The sequence below is a fragment of the Garra rufa genome, chromosome 20, assembly GCF_049309525.1.
Source record: "Garra rufa chromosome 20, GarRuf1.0, whole genome shotgun sequence".
In the NCBI taxonomy this organism is placed as follows: Eukaryota; Metazoa; Chordata; class Actinopteri; order Cypriniformes; family Cyprinidae; genus Garra; species Garra rufa.
In genome coordinates, this window is record NC_133380.1 from 8,463,610 (window position 1) to 8,478,704 (window position 15,095).

A 15,095-nucleotide genomic window follows, 5' to 3' on the forward strand; every position below is an offset into this window, starting at 1 on the left:
TAATTTACTTACAAATGCCATTTGTGACCCTGGAACACAAAACCACTCATAGAGGTACATTTTTTGATGTATGGTTTGTTAGGATAGGACAATATTTGGATATTTGAGAAACAGCTATTTGAAAATCTGGAATCTATTGGTGCGAAAAAAATCATCTTTAAAGTTGACCAAGCAAAGTTCTCAGCATTGCATGTTACTAATCAAAAAGTAGGTTTTGATATATTAATGGTAGAAAATTTACAAAATATGCTAATGATATTAGTTATCGAAAAATCGATAACTTTGACCCATACAATGTATTTTTGGCTATTGCCAAAAAATTATTATTAAATACACCCATGCTACTTAAGACGGGTTTTCTGGTCCAGGGTAACATTTGTGTGTCATCGTCAATGTCACCATTGTGATTTGATTCTTCCAGCATTAACAGACTCAAGCCGTTGTGGTGTGATACAAAACATTATCAGGCGGGTACATGCTTTAGATTTGATTTGGCAAACTTACAGACATACAGTGCTGCTTTTTCAGATGCATGTGGCAGTTTGTTAGTAAAGTGGCTTATGTAACACATTTGAAATAGATTGAAAGCAAAGTTTATCGCAGACAAACAAAACAGTCAAGTCTGCACCTGCTTGATGGCAACTTTGAAAGACACTGTGAACTGAGAGCAAAAATCAAACACACAGACAGCAACACCGGAATGCAATTAGCTCATTCAGGTCCTGTGGATTGACTAAATAATGTTAGCAAATATTTATCGTTGTTCACAGTAGTGTAGTTAGCAAACAATCTTGAATATTATTCAAATCAACTCGTCTTGGTTTTGGACCCCATTATTTCAGGTGCATTGGTGTGTTATATTCATTTTGTTTCTGAGCTAGACAAGATGAGCAGTTGTGGTTAAAAAGTGTACAAATATATATGACAGATCGTTTCACTTGAAACTGGAAAAATTAATTGCCTGTGTTAAAGGAGTAGTTCACTTCCAGAACAAAAATTTACAGATAATGTACTCAACCCCTTGTTATCCAAGATGTTTGTGTCTTTCTTTCTTCAGTCGTAAAAAAAATGTTTTTTTTTTTTTTTTTTTAGGAAAACATTTCAGGTTTTCTCTTCATATAGTGGACTTTTATGGTGCCCACAAGTTTGAACATCCGAAATGCAGTTTAAATGCAGCTTCAAAGGGCTCAAATGGTTATTTTCTTTAAAAAAAAAAATGAACAATTTAAGTACTTCTTAACCTTGAGCGCTTTGCGTGAACCCTGTGTATTCCGGTTCATCACAGTTAGGGTATGTTGAAAAAATCCCATCTCATTTTCTCCTCCAACTTTAAAATCTACATCGCTACATCGCTGCAGAAGTACCGACCAAGTGTTTACAGAGCGAACATACAAAAATGATCTAACACCCTTTACAAAAAAAAATGTAGAATGATTCCTCCTTCCCTAACTGCCGTGAACCGGAATAAGCGTTTGAGCTTAAAAAGTATATAAATCGTAATTATTTTTAGAAAATAACAGATCGTTTTGGCTAGATAAGACCCTTCTTCCTCGGCTGGGATCGTTTAGAGCCCTTTGAAGCTGCATTTAGTTTGAAGTAAGCTGAATTTCTTTTAATAATTTTGACAGCACTATTAAATACTGATACTTTTTTTAAAATTACATTACTATATTATTAAAGCTGAAAAGCCTTATCTCAGACCTGTAACTGAAGTCTTTTTCATCATTACTTGAGACATGTAGCCATGACTTGAAAGGGATTTGACTTTGAATTGCAAATCAAAGAATTGTAACATGCGCACACAATTATTCTTTTATCATTTTATTCTATTTTAGGGGCTTTTGCCTCATTATCAAACCACTTTTCATAACCTCTATAGCCAACGTTTTTATACTCTTCAAGCTGAGGAGGCACATGCTCCATTAGTATTTTTAAATGCAAAAAAGATGTTTTAGATGTGGCAAAAATCAACCATTCATTTAAATTCGGCCAGTCCGACTGGCGTCATGGCTTTCACACATAATTTGTTTTAAAATAGGAAATAATTTATAGTTTTTCTTGGGCTTTCTTCGCAGGGCACAGACTGCATTACCTTCGTTCATTATGCTAAAAGCACACCTTAGAAATGACTACACTTACACAACGTCCATCTCGCTTCAACGCAGCATATAAAAAGCAGAAAGGCACAGATGGCAGAGCATTTTGTAAGCTTTGCACAAGCATTGAGTGAACGCTGCACCTGTTTATATTTAGCTTCAGTGTGGAGCACTGGGGGGGACGTAGAATCAAAAAGAAAAGGCGTCTGTCTCGCATGGCAAAACCTTTCCTTTCCTCAGCCTCTCCACAGATTTCATCCGGACCCGCTCTAGCAGTCAAGCAAAGCTGTGCACATACATTTTGTCTGAGTTTTGTTCAAAGCAGAGCCGTTTACTTACTACAAAGAACTTCTTTTTATACTCAAAAGCTTGGTTTTGCAGATTTTAATGGAATAATTTCTACAAGATTGCAAGTTATATTTTTAGTACTTATTACTATTGCTCTTACTTTGCAAAATACAGAAACCTTTGTATTAAACTTGTATTAAGAATTCCACTGAGGCATCCAAGTCATATCTAGGGAGCAGAATATCAGAAAATGGTGGTGGTGTTTTTTTGTTTGTTTTTTTTTTTGTCTCTTTTTGATCAACAAGCAGTTCACCCCATGGGATTCTGTACTGATCTACACTGATGCAACTGCTTTCATATCAACCGGAATATAAACAAAACCTCAAAAAACAATCCAACACTACCCAACCATCTGCCAGGTATTCTGAAAGTATAGAGGTCTGACAGGAAAATCGAGAAAAGACTGAGGGGTCCAGGAAATTGAAAATGCACTCTTTTATGTTTAGGACTGTGAGAACTTTTACTGTTGATTTGCTTTACTCATGAGACTCATTAAACTTACTGAGAACTTTTGTAGCCTCTTATAACAGTATATCCTAATGGTTTTGGTCTTCTTTGTTTTGAAATTATCTGTAGATCCATGGCTGTGAAAGTGAATAACTTTAAGTAGATGTTTTATTGTGTGCCGGTGTACTACTTGCTGCTATATTGTGCTGAATCTTTTCTATGATGATGGAGGAATTACTGGCTCACTGCTGTAGTGAGTTTTATTATAAAAATGCAAATGTTTTTCATTTATAGCTCCTCTATCAATGCAATTGTGTTTAACTGGTTTATGAGATCATACTATCACTGTCTATAATCTTTTTGCTTATCACTCTCTGCTTATGAAGTCATTTGTCCTTTGTCAGTTCTGGTATTTTGTATTTTCTGTTATTTTATATACACTGCCAGTCAAAACAATAAGATTTTTAATATTTAAAGTTTAAAGCCTGCATTTATTTGATCCAAGGTACAGCAAAAACATGAAAATTTTGAAATGTTTTTACTATTTAAAATTGTTTTCTGTTTGAATATATTTGAAAATGTGACTTATTCCTGTGATTTCAAAGCTGAATTTTTAGCAGCATTGTTCCAGTCACGTGATCCTTCAGAAATCACTCTAATATTCTGATTTGCTTTAAAAAACATTTATTATTATTATTGTTGTTGTTGTTATTATTATTATTATGTTGAAAACAGCTGAATAGATTTATTCAGGTTTCTTTGATGAAATAGAAATTAGAATTTTTTGTAACATTATAAATGTCTTTATCATCACTTTTGATCAATTTAAAGCACCCTTGCTAAATAAAAGTATTATTTTATACCCCCCCCCCCCATACCAAGCTTTTGAATGGTATAGTGTATAATGTTACAAAAGCTTTCTATTTCAGATAAATACTGATCTTTGGATCTTTCTATTCATCAAATCCTGAATCCTGAAAAAAATGGACTGTTTAAAATAATCCAAATTCAAAAGCGAAATGGTTTCTTAATGATCACACGTTTTTAGTCTTAGGCTCCTAAATTGTTGAATTAAATGCTTTTTGATTTTGAATGCACCGGAGCCTCCTGCTGTGGATTGAATTGGCCATCAATCTGAGCTTGTGTGTCTTATGGACATAACAGAGTATAATTGTGTGTGTTAAACAGTAGCTTTGAAGAGAGTCAGCAAGGCCTTTGAGAAAAGGTCGTAGTCTTGGCCAGGACCCAATTATGCTTGCTTGCTCGGCTTGACCAAATCCCTTTTGAATTACAATAGTTGTGTTACAAAGGCTGAGAGAGTGAGAGAGAATGCCAGTGAGGGCGAATGATGCGATAAATCACATGTAATCTGACTATTGACACGTTCACCTTGTCAGTAGTTTTTTCCCCTTTATATCTCAATTGTTCCATGAGACTTAATTCATGTTTGTCTTTCATTTTCAGAAGAAAGAATGGCTGTGTTTGACATGCCAGACCCAGAGAGCAATGTCAGGGAGCTTAGGGGATATTCCTCCTCCTGTGCCATCATCCATTGGATCTCCCAGACTACCAGGCCCAGCCAATCAACAACAGCAGCGAGGGCCCAGTCAGCAAGCTGCGCTGAGACCTACCGGCCCTCAGCAGCAAAAGCCACCTGGTGCCCAAGTAAGTGGTCCTTTCTCTCCGCTAAAAAAAGGGGTGCCACAATCCAAGGGCCCCTCTCAACAATTTCCTGCAACTAAGGCTGAGACACAAAAACAAGATCAAGGCATTAACAAGAAACAAGCTATGTCCAAAACAGAAAAAGAGGGGGACATCAAAGCAACGTCTAAAAAGGGAACCTCGGATAAAAAAGATGAGAAGAAAAGTAGTGGCATGCAGAAATCTAAACATGATGACGTGAGTGGTCCTCCGTGTCCTTATCACCACTGTCTTTGTCTTTCATAACAGATCACTTCGGCATTCTGTGATGGGAATGTTATGTGTTGAATTATTTAACCAATATCATCTGTACTCAGAAACAGTTTAATATGGTCTCAGCGGCTAATCACTATTTCCAGTGCCTGATGGTTACAAGAGCACAGTGATGAGTCAACATCATTTGTAAACTCAAATGATTATCCATTTAATTATCCATAACAAAGAACTGATATTACAAATAGCCCCATGTGACTACTTAATGTGATATACACTGTTTAAGTATTTCCAAAGTTGTCAGATGTTGATATATGCATGCCATTTTTATTTACATTTTAGATTCACTTTTGACCTCATCCCCTCCAGGTTTTGCATGCTTGTGTAATGTATACCATTTGCATGTTTTGTATATTGTGCCTAATAAACTTTTGTTTAATGTTTGTTGATTCTGTAAATCTTTCTGTATAATCAAAATGATCGTGTGACCTACAACCTAATGCATTGTTCTTTGTATTTACAGGACTCCAACAAGTCTAGCACTCAGAGTCTTAGTGATACAGGCTACTCCTCAGATGGTATCTCCAGCTCCCAGAGTGAGATTACTGGCTTGATCCAAGAGGACTCTGTGAAGCTTAGCGAGAGGGGGATCTCTGACCAACGCAGCCCCCCAAGTCCATCTGAACTAACAAAACTGGAAAGTTCAATGCGACCCCTGTTGGAGTCACATACAGCCACTGACCAAGGACAGCATCGTGATGGAAGAGACACCACAGAACAGAACAGACCTCGATCTTTGACTATAACTCAAGATCAGGAATATGAGTCTGATGAGGAAGTGTCAGATGATCTCAGCTGTAAATTAAGACATGATTATGTGGAAGACAGTAGTGAAAGTGGCCTTTCTCCATTACCACCCCGACAGAAGAAGTCACAGAAAGACCTGACCGATGAGGAGTTCATGAGGAGACAGATTTTGGAAATGAGTGCAGATGAGGAAGATACAGCAGATGTTGAGGGCCACATAAAGACAAAAAGGAGCCATAAACACAGCGGAGATCTTGGAAAAGAGAGGCGTCGCCTGACGCAGCAGTCTAGCAGTTTTGAAGAAGACACTAAAAGCACTGAGAGCTACAAAACGGGTGAAGCAGATGACATGATGGCCTCACAAGGTGGTCTGAGGCGATTTAAAACTATTGAACTGAATAATACAAATAGCTACAATCGTGAAATGGAACTCAGCACAGATCATGACCTCAGGGAGCCTGAGCTTGAGATGGAAAGCCTTACTGGCTCACCTGAAGAAAGGTCAAGGGGAGAATACTCATCAACCCTCCCTGCAACCACACCAAGTTATACCTCTGGAACTTCTCCAACCTCTGTGTCATCAATGGAAGATGACAGTGATAGCAGTCCTAGCAGACGACAAAGGCTTGAGGAAGCAAAGCAGCAAAGAAAAGCAAGGCATCGATCCCATGGTCCACTACTGCCCACCATTGAGGACTCCTCTGAAGAAGATGAACTGCGAGAAGAAGAGGAACTTCTAAGAGAGCAGGAGAAGATGAGAGACTTAGAGCAGCAAAGGATTCGCAGTACAGCCAGAAAAACTAAAAGGGACAAAGAGGAACTGAGGGCGCAGAGGCGCAGAGAGAGGTCGAAGACACCTCCTAGTAACCTTTCACCTATTGAAGATGCATCCCCTACAGAGGAGCTCAGACAAGCTGCTGAAATGGAAGAACTCCATAGATCATCCTGCTCAGAATACTCTCCCTCCATGGATTCGGAAGCTGAAGGATTTGAGATGGGTTCAAAGCTGTACAAGTCTGGCAGTGAATATAATCTACCTACATTTATGTCTTTGTACTCTCCAACAGAGAAAACCTCTGCTGTCTCTCCCTCTGCAGCTGATAAATCATTAAAAAGTGCTGAAGAGGTTTATGAGGAAATGATGCGAAAAGCAGAGATGATGCAAAAGCAGCATCAACGGGCACCAGGAAGACAAGGACAACAAAACCAAGAAAGAGTCCTTCAAGCAGACAAGAAACACCATTTAGATACTGGAACAACTTCTTTGAGTCCAGGTACAAGTCCTACCCAGATCTCAGCTCCAGTTTCATTCTCTGGAAATGATCCTTCAGGAAGAGGGACACAAAGAGTGCATGCTACACAACAAGGTCAAGTTAGAATGAGCAACCAAACCTCTAAAGGAAGCCATGTTACTGGTTCCCCACAATCTCAAGTTAGGCAGCCTCCTCCCACGCAGCCTCAAGGAAGACCTGGTGTTCAGGGAAAAGTACAGGGTCAAGTGCCTGATCCTGGTGCTTCCACCTTAACAACAAAGATGTTCTCATACTTCAAAGGCTCAAGTCCTTCCACATCCCCTTCCACTTCCCCCACACAAAGTCCAACACGTTCTCCTGCACCTTGTACAACTTCTACAGTGGCACCTACTCAGACCTCTCAGATCCCTCAAAGAGCTGGGGCACCACGTCTTTCAAGACAGCAGTCCTCCCAAGATTCCCCTGTTATGGTGATTACACTGGGATCAGGAACTAGCAGTCAAACCAAACCAATGACAGTGAATTCCTCCACCTCACCTTTATCCTCACCAACAAAAGACAGCCAACAGACAATTTATCAGACTCAACATGCAACAACAAAGTCACCCACATCACCACAGAAATATTCAGCCCATCCGTCACCTCAACATAGCTTGCAAAGGACACAGATATCAGAACGCATGGCTGTGAGCACTGCCACCTCTGCTGGTTCCCAAATTAGTGGATCTCTTCCTGCAGGAAACATATCCTTGTGTAGAATCTCCACAGTACCTGGTACATCAAGAGTTGTAGAACAAGGCACAATTGCCCCAGGTAGTAATATAATGGATCTCAGAGCACCAATGAAGCCTGCTCCAATTATCATGACAGACCAGGGTATGGACCTAACATCTCTAGCTTCTGATACACGTCGATACTCAATTGATGCAGAAACGCCACCAAACCGTCATACTGCTGTACAGCCTCTTATTATGAATCTAAATGCACAGGCACAACCTCAGGTGTCAACAACTACACCAACAACTGTAAGCGTGACTGTGGCAGCATCTATGTTCATATCACAGCCAAAACAACCAGTTGTCTATGGAGATCCTTTACAAAATAGAGTTGACTACGGTCAGGGAGTTGGATCTGCAGTCTGTCTGACCCAGACCAGGCCAAATGTCACAGATCCATCAATTCCAAAAATTGATGCTTGTCTGGAAAATTTAGGTATTCAACAGCAGCAGCTTCAGAAGCAGCAACAGAAGCTTCAGCAGCAACAGGAGCTCCTTGAGCAACAGCTCCAGCAGCATCAACAAAATGCATCTTTTGCTCGGTACAACTTGGCTAATCAAGTGCAACCAATATTGTTAAAGAAGGACTTGGTGGTAAGCCAGAACACTGGTGGAGGCACCCAAACAGCAGTTAGTTCCATTTCCAAGATATCTCCGCTACCTCCACCACCATTATCATGCTCTGCGTCTACCACCCCTACAATTGGTCATGACATATATGGTGGGGTGGCTATGGAACTAAAGAACAAGCCTGCTGTAGTGAATCTCTCCACAGGGAAGCCCCAGGTAATGATGGTGCAGTTGGATGAAAATAGCACTCAGGGAGGTACAGTGACCCAGCTTGTTAAAAGAGAGGAGCCGCATCCACCAGTAGAAGTTCTAGATCTCACCGGACAGATCAAACCAGAAAATCAGTTAGCCTGCTGTGATGTTGTCTACAATTTGCCATTTGCAGGTAGTTGCTCAGGCCCTTTTGCTCAAAGAGGTAAAACAGGACCATCAGATCCTTCTGCAGAGCCACCTCAAGCTCCTGGGCAGCAAAGCCAAGCTGGAAAAGATGGATACCAAACAGTAAATATACAAGCATCTGCAGATGACCGCAAGTCTTTTACCTTGCCTCCTCCAGGACGACTTCCACCATCAATGTCAGACAACAATTTAGCAGGCTCAAGTCTCCAATATTATCAAAGAACTGACCCTGGGGACCTAGCAGTGGATTTAAGCACCATGAAGCAGGCCTATGAAGCAGGATATCTTGGAATGGGTGCCCAATATGGATCTTACACAGATCTACGCCATCAAGGAGGTGATTCGGCTCCACCATTACCTTTGCGAAGATATGGCTCAATGTCTAATATAAATGCAGAATATAGTTATCTTTCACGTGATCTCGGAAGTTTTCAAGAATCCAATCTTGCACAGTATAGTGCCACTACAGCCAGAGAGATTAGCAGAATGTGTGCTGCTCTTAACTCCATGGAGCAGTTTGGTAGCCGTTACACCAGTAATCCTGAGCTTCTGCAGTATGGTGCTGGGAGAGCAGGCCCTGCAGGATCACTTAACCTTCAACAAGGCCTAGCATCTATTAGAGCCAATCTGTTGTATGGCCCTGATGGTAGACCAACAGTACATGGTCAAACACTTACAAGTTTAATCAATGCTAGACAAGCTAGTCTAAGGTCTATGTATCCACCTGCTGTAAGGACAGCTGATGGCATGATATATTCTACTATCAACACCCCAATAGCCTCCACCCTGCCAATCACCACCCAGCCTGCCCCTGTTCTCAATTCCATGTTAAGAGGAGCATATGGATCATACCCTTCAGCCAATGTAACTGCTGTACCTCTGGCTAGCCTCACCAGGTTGCCTCAAGTCACCCCAAGAATGCCTCTTAATGCACAAGGACCTTACAGGTATCCACCTCCAAATCGATTTTCAGTAACAGCACCAGATACTTCATCGGGAGTTGTGCCACCTTCTAGTACCTCCCAGGAAGCTCCAGTTTACCTGGGAAAGCCTACAGCACCTGGCAGCATGTCAACAACTGCATCACCTAAAAGTGGTCAACCTGTTTCAAATTTGGGTATGCAAAATGTACAGCCAGCACATACTAGAACAGTGCCAGTTCAATCAGTTGGAAATGAACAGGTTCCCTTGGCTCATATTTCAGTAGAAGGCACACAACTCTCAGTACAGCCCCAAACTCAACCACAGTCACTGGTCAAAGGTCAAGAACTAGGTCAAACTCAAAGCCAGCCACAGACACAACCTCAAATATTAACAGTGCCACAAAAACAGACCCAGACAATTACCAGAGTTTTTCCAGATGCATCTTCCAGTACCACTATAACCACATCTGCTAATACTGAGAAGGAAAAAGAAGAGGAACGATTGCGACTACAACAGGAGCAGCTCTTGCAGCTAGAGCGAGAACGCGTTGAGTTGGAGAAATTGCGCCAGCTACGTCTACAGGAGGAGTTGGAGAGGGACCGCATGGAGCTCCAGAGGCACAGAGAGAAAGAACATATGCTCATGCAGCGGGAGATTCAAGAGCTACACACCATCAAGCAGCAGGTTCTTCAGCAGCAACAGGCTGAAAGAGAAACCCAGCTTGTGATGCAAAGAGAGCAGCTGGCACAGCAAAGGATGCAGCTAGACCAAATTCATTCCCTGCAACAGCAACTCCAGCAGCAGCTTGAAGAACAAAAGAGGCAGAAAACAGCAGCCGTTGAAGCAGCAGCGGTAGCAGCTGCAGCAGAAGCGGCGGCTGCTTCAGCAGCTGCTGCAGCTGCAGCTACAACAGCTCAAGGTGTGATGGTTGGTGGAACTACACCTCAAACCATCTCAATTATCTATGATCAGAGTGGAAGAATTATTCCACAAGAGGGCCAGAGTGTACAGATCTTGCCTTGTGCTGATGGGCAGGTGGTCCAGGCAGTGGTGTCCACTAGGCCTTTGCCCAGCTCATCTTCAGAGATGTCCCTTAAAAATAGTGAAGATCACGGAGATGGTCGGATTATGAAGAAACAAAACTCTATGCCCCGTTTGAGGAATGGGTCAGAGGATGAGTCAGTCAAGAGAATTGCAGATTGCAGTGTCCAAACAGATGATGAAGACACAGAGGATAAACTCATGTCTCGCCGTCGTAGAACTAGACGTATAGCTGACTGCAGCGTTCAGACCGATGAAGAAGACCAGGGTGAGTGGGACAGTCAGCCAATACGGCGCAGACGTTCAAGATACTCCAAGCACTCTGAACCAACTGCGGAGACTAAGAGTGATGCATGTAAATCTAGCATTGCCATTCAGACCACCAATGACTCCTCATGTCAAACTGAGTCAGAACAGTTGGGTAGAATCTCTCCAGCCATTCACATTACCATGGCTGAAACATCAAAGGTTGAACTCCTTCACTACATATCTGCTCCAGAAAGGACCCATAAAGGAGAGAGCTTAGCTTGTCAAACTGATCCAGAGGCACAGTCTCAAGGAGTGGTTGCACCTCAGCTCAGTGTTCCCACTACTGTCAGCCCCTATTCCACTAGTCTGCAATTAGTTGGTGTTACGCAAACCAAGTTTGAAAGGAGAAAGCCAGACCCATTAGATATTGGATACCAGCAAGCTCAGCAGCAAAATGAATCTCCTTCCCGTCAGCCTCCAAAATCTCCACAAGTGCTGTATTCTCCAGTGTCTCCGTTGTCCCCTCACCGTATGTTGGAGACTACCTTTGCTTCCAGTGAGAAGCTTAACAAAGCACATGTGACTCCCCAACAAAAAGCCTTTACTGCAGAGTCACCACAAAGGCATCAGACTATTCCAAGGCCCATAAAGAGTGTTCAGCGGTCCATGTCAGATCCTAAGCCTCTCAGTCCAACATCAGAAGACCCAGCCAAGACCAAATTCTCCTTATACCAAAGTCAAACCAGCCCAGCAAGCCAGGTATGCACACATTTTCAATGTTTCTTGCAAAAATGTATTTATTACAGTTTTCTGTTGTTGACTACAAAGCTACAGCTTGTAAATATTAATTTCAGACAATTAATTTAATTCCCGTTTTTCACATTTATACACACAGGGATGTATAATAGTATAATAGTATAGACTTTTGGTGAACAATTGTTTTGTTTTAATAAGGTCTAGGTTGGACAACACCAAACCTATCTGTACAATTGATAGGAGATCAATTTGAAATATAAATAAATCAAGTATTATAAAAATAATTATTTAGTTATTGTATAGTTTTATATAGTTAATTTATCATCCATTACCTGTTCTCTTTACCTTATATACATACACACACACACAAAAACTGCTATATCTGGCAAAGTCTCAGAAATGCTAGAGGGAAAAGTGTAGGCATACTGGGTCAGCCCTGCTGTCTTCCGGCTTGTCAGCAGCTGGTCAGAGAGAGGTCTGAGTCTTACATTCTCCGTTTGATTCCTGTCTAAGGAATGCTCATGCTTGTGCATTTAAAGAACTGCACACCAGCTAAAAGGAAGCTATTTCTTCTAACACTTCATCCAATGTGTGTTTTAACTGAATTTCTCTAATGGATTCTCCACTCTACATTACTGTAGGTATGCAGATGTTTTTTGTTTGTTATGTGATGTTTAAATATTTATTTATCGTAAACTGACAATTCTACTAATTCTTGTATTAACACTAAAACATTAGGTACATCAAAATTATTAGTTAAATAGGATTGTAACATTTTTTTATACATGTATAATATATTGCCTGCTTGATTCTGAAACCACTAGTCATTTATAAATTATAGTGTCAAGAATATATTTAGAATTGGTTGACTTAAAATAACCATTTAGTCTTCGGGTGCGCCTGCATTATGTTGTAAGGTAATGTTTGGATTTTTGGTTTGGTTGGTTTTTTGAATTTTTTGAAGTGCATTGTATGCCCCAAAATTGTTCTGAAGGATATATGAAAAATGAAAGATATAAATACTGTGATACAACTGTGTCTGTATACAGTATGTGTAAAATTTAACAGATTAACTTCATTTGCCATGCCAACTATAAATGGTAGTAACATTTTTGTCTGCTGTCATATTAATTAGTTTTCTAAAATCTCTGCTCTCCAGATGTCTGCCTTGCAGCAACAGAACGCAATGATGAGAAAGGTGAAGAGAACTCTCCCCAGTCCCCCTCCAGATGAGACACCCAGACCTATTGTAACACCAGCAATTCCCCATATGTACAATTCTCCTGGAGCATCCCAGAGGGTTTTACCACGTCCTGTACAGGGTGCAATAAAGGCAGGCTTGTTGAGTGAACTGAAAGCCGTAGAGCAAGAATCCACCAAATTACGTAAACAACAGGCAGAGTTAGAAGAAGAGGAGAAGGAAATTGATGCTAAGTTGCGATGCTTGGAAATGGGCATCACTCAACGCAAGGAAACCAGGGTTAAAGAGAGAGAGAGGCGAGAGCTGGCATACTTGCGATGCATAGGGGATGCTCGTGACTACATGTCAGACAGTGAGCTGAATAATTTGCGACTAGCTGGGGTAGCATCAGGCATCTATGAAGAAAATGGAATGTTGTCACGTCCAAGTACAGCACCTCTTAACCAGTTTACTTCTGATTTGAATGCATCTCAGTACCCTCCTACCTCCTCATATGTTCCATATCAGTATCCACAGGCCCAGCCCACACCCACACAACCACCCACTGCTGCTTATCAGCAAATTGGGTTTCAGACAACACCTTACCCAACCTCCTCACAGCCCCAGCCTGGAACCTTCCAACCCCATCCTCAACCTTCAACCTATCAGACCCCAGGGCCATACCAGACTCATAGCTACGGTCAACCTACTTTTGAGTCTGATCTTGGTTTGCAGCAGCCCAGTCACCAAGGATTCCAACCACCCACTGGACCTTTACCAGGGCAGACCCTACCTTATCCTGCACAGAGTATGTCCTTCCAACCCCAAGCAGACATGCTTTCCGCCCATCAAAGGCCAAGGCAAACCTCGCTTGCTGATCTCGAACAGAAGTTACCAACAAACTATGAAGTTATCAGTAATCCTTCAGTTCCAATAGCAACTTCAGCTCAAGAAACTGGATTCAGCGGTGTCTATTCCTCTCCACTGAACAATGCTTATGGTCAGTATCGCCCCTCTGACCAACCTCTGACCGAACGTATTCCAAGTCCATCCTCAGGATATGTAACAGATGGTGTCTATGCCACAAATCTAGAACAAAATATCCCCAGAAATTATGTCATGATAGATGACATCAGTGAACTTACAAAAGAAAATATGGGGTCCTCTGACATGTCGCGGGTTGGTTATGGAGGTGAGAATGGCCCACGTGGACCAACTTATGGTGATGGCTCTGAGAATTTATATGGAAGAACTTCAAACACCTATCAAAGTGCAGTAGACAGCCATGGACATCCAAGTACCGCTGGAAGTGGTGGTACAGGTTATTATTATGATGACTATAAGCATTCTTCCCGTAGCAGTGGGGGAATGGGCAGCCAGAAACACTCATCCAAAAATTTGGCACCTGCCGTTTCGTCAAAACGAAGCAAACATAGGAAGCAAGGGATGGAACAAAAGATCTCCAAGTTCTCTCCAATTGAAGAAGCTCGAGATGTAGAGTCTGATCTAGCCTCCTACACCATGACAACATCAACAGGTGGTAGTTGCACTGTGGTGTCCAGGACTGGTGTGAAAAAGAGCTACGATCAGCAGAAGTACTATGGATCAAGAGAGGCATTGGAAGAGGATGATCGTCTTTATGGATCCGGACGATCAAGGTCCACAGGTTATGGCATGGATAAAATTTCCTCCAGAGATTCAAGCGGCTATCGAAGTAAGTCTTACGAGAGGGATGCTATGGAACGATCACAGAGGGGAACCCATGGTCGTAGTGGCCGTCCTTCTATGCGTACACAGAACTCGGAGGAAGAGAGCCCTCTGAGTCCTGTTGGAAAGCCCATGGGAATTGGTCGTGGCTCTGTGCCAGATCCCCATGATGTACGAAATCAGTATGGCTCCAGTCATTCCTTACCAGATGTACAGGACCACCACATAAGGGATATTCCTAAGAGTCATGTATATAAGCCAGATGATCCTTACCTTGCTGATGACATGCACTGTGCTGTTTCAGACAGTGAAGGTAACTGGTGCTGAATTTAAAAACTGCATGTTAAAATGCATCCAACAATTAAAAGCTTGCATGCCAACGATCTTGCCTTGAAGGCAGGAGATCAAAAGTTTGGACTACTGTTTTATGTGAATGCTATAATCAGTGCATGAAACCATATATGCCTTTTTGCATGAACTGCATGCTGTTTGAGAATGAAATTCTGTTCTTTGTTTTTGTTTGTTTCTCTTTCTTTTTATTTTGACTGTTTTCTTTGGGATTTCAGCATTGCATGGCTTCAGTGTGTTCATGTCCTGTTCTTTGCCATTGATGCTTCCTATAGCACAA

The 15,095-nt window shown here is 41.6% G+C and overlaps 1 protein-coding gene across 1 annotated transcript in view; it reads left to right on the top strand.

Annotated features, from left to right (window-relative positions):
- bsnb (bassoon (presynaptic cytomatrix protein) b) overlaps positions 1-15,095 on the top strand; it is a 109,421-nt gene that overhangs the window by 84,127 nt on the left and 10,199 nt on the right. Inside the window, exons 4-6 of the mRNA XM_073826382.1 lie at positions 4,356-4,790; positions 5,323-11,583; positions 12,740-14,780. Coding sequence (XP_073682483.1) covers positions 4,356-4,790; positions 5,323-11,583; positions 12,740-14,780 — 8,737 coding nt within the window. The remainder of the gene's footprint in view (positions 1-4,355; positions 4,791-5,322; positions 11,584-12,739; positions 14,781-15,095) is intronic.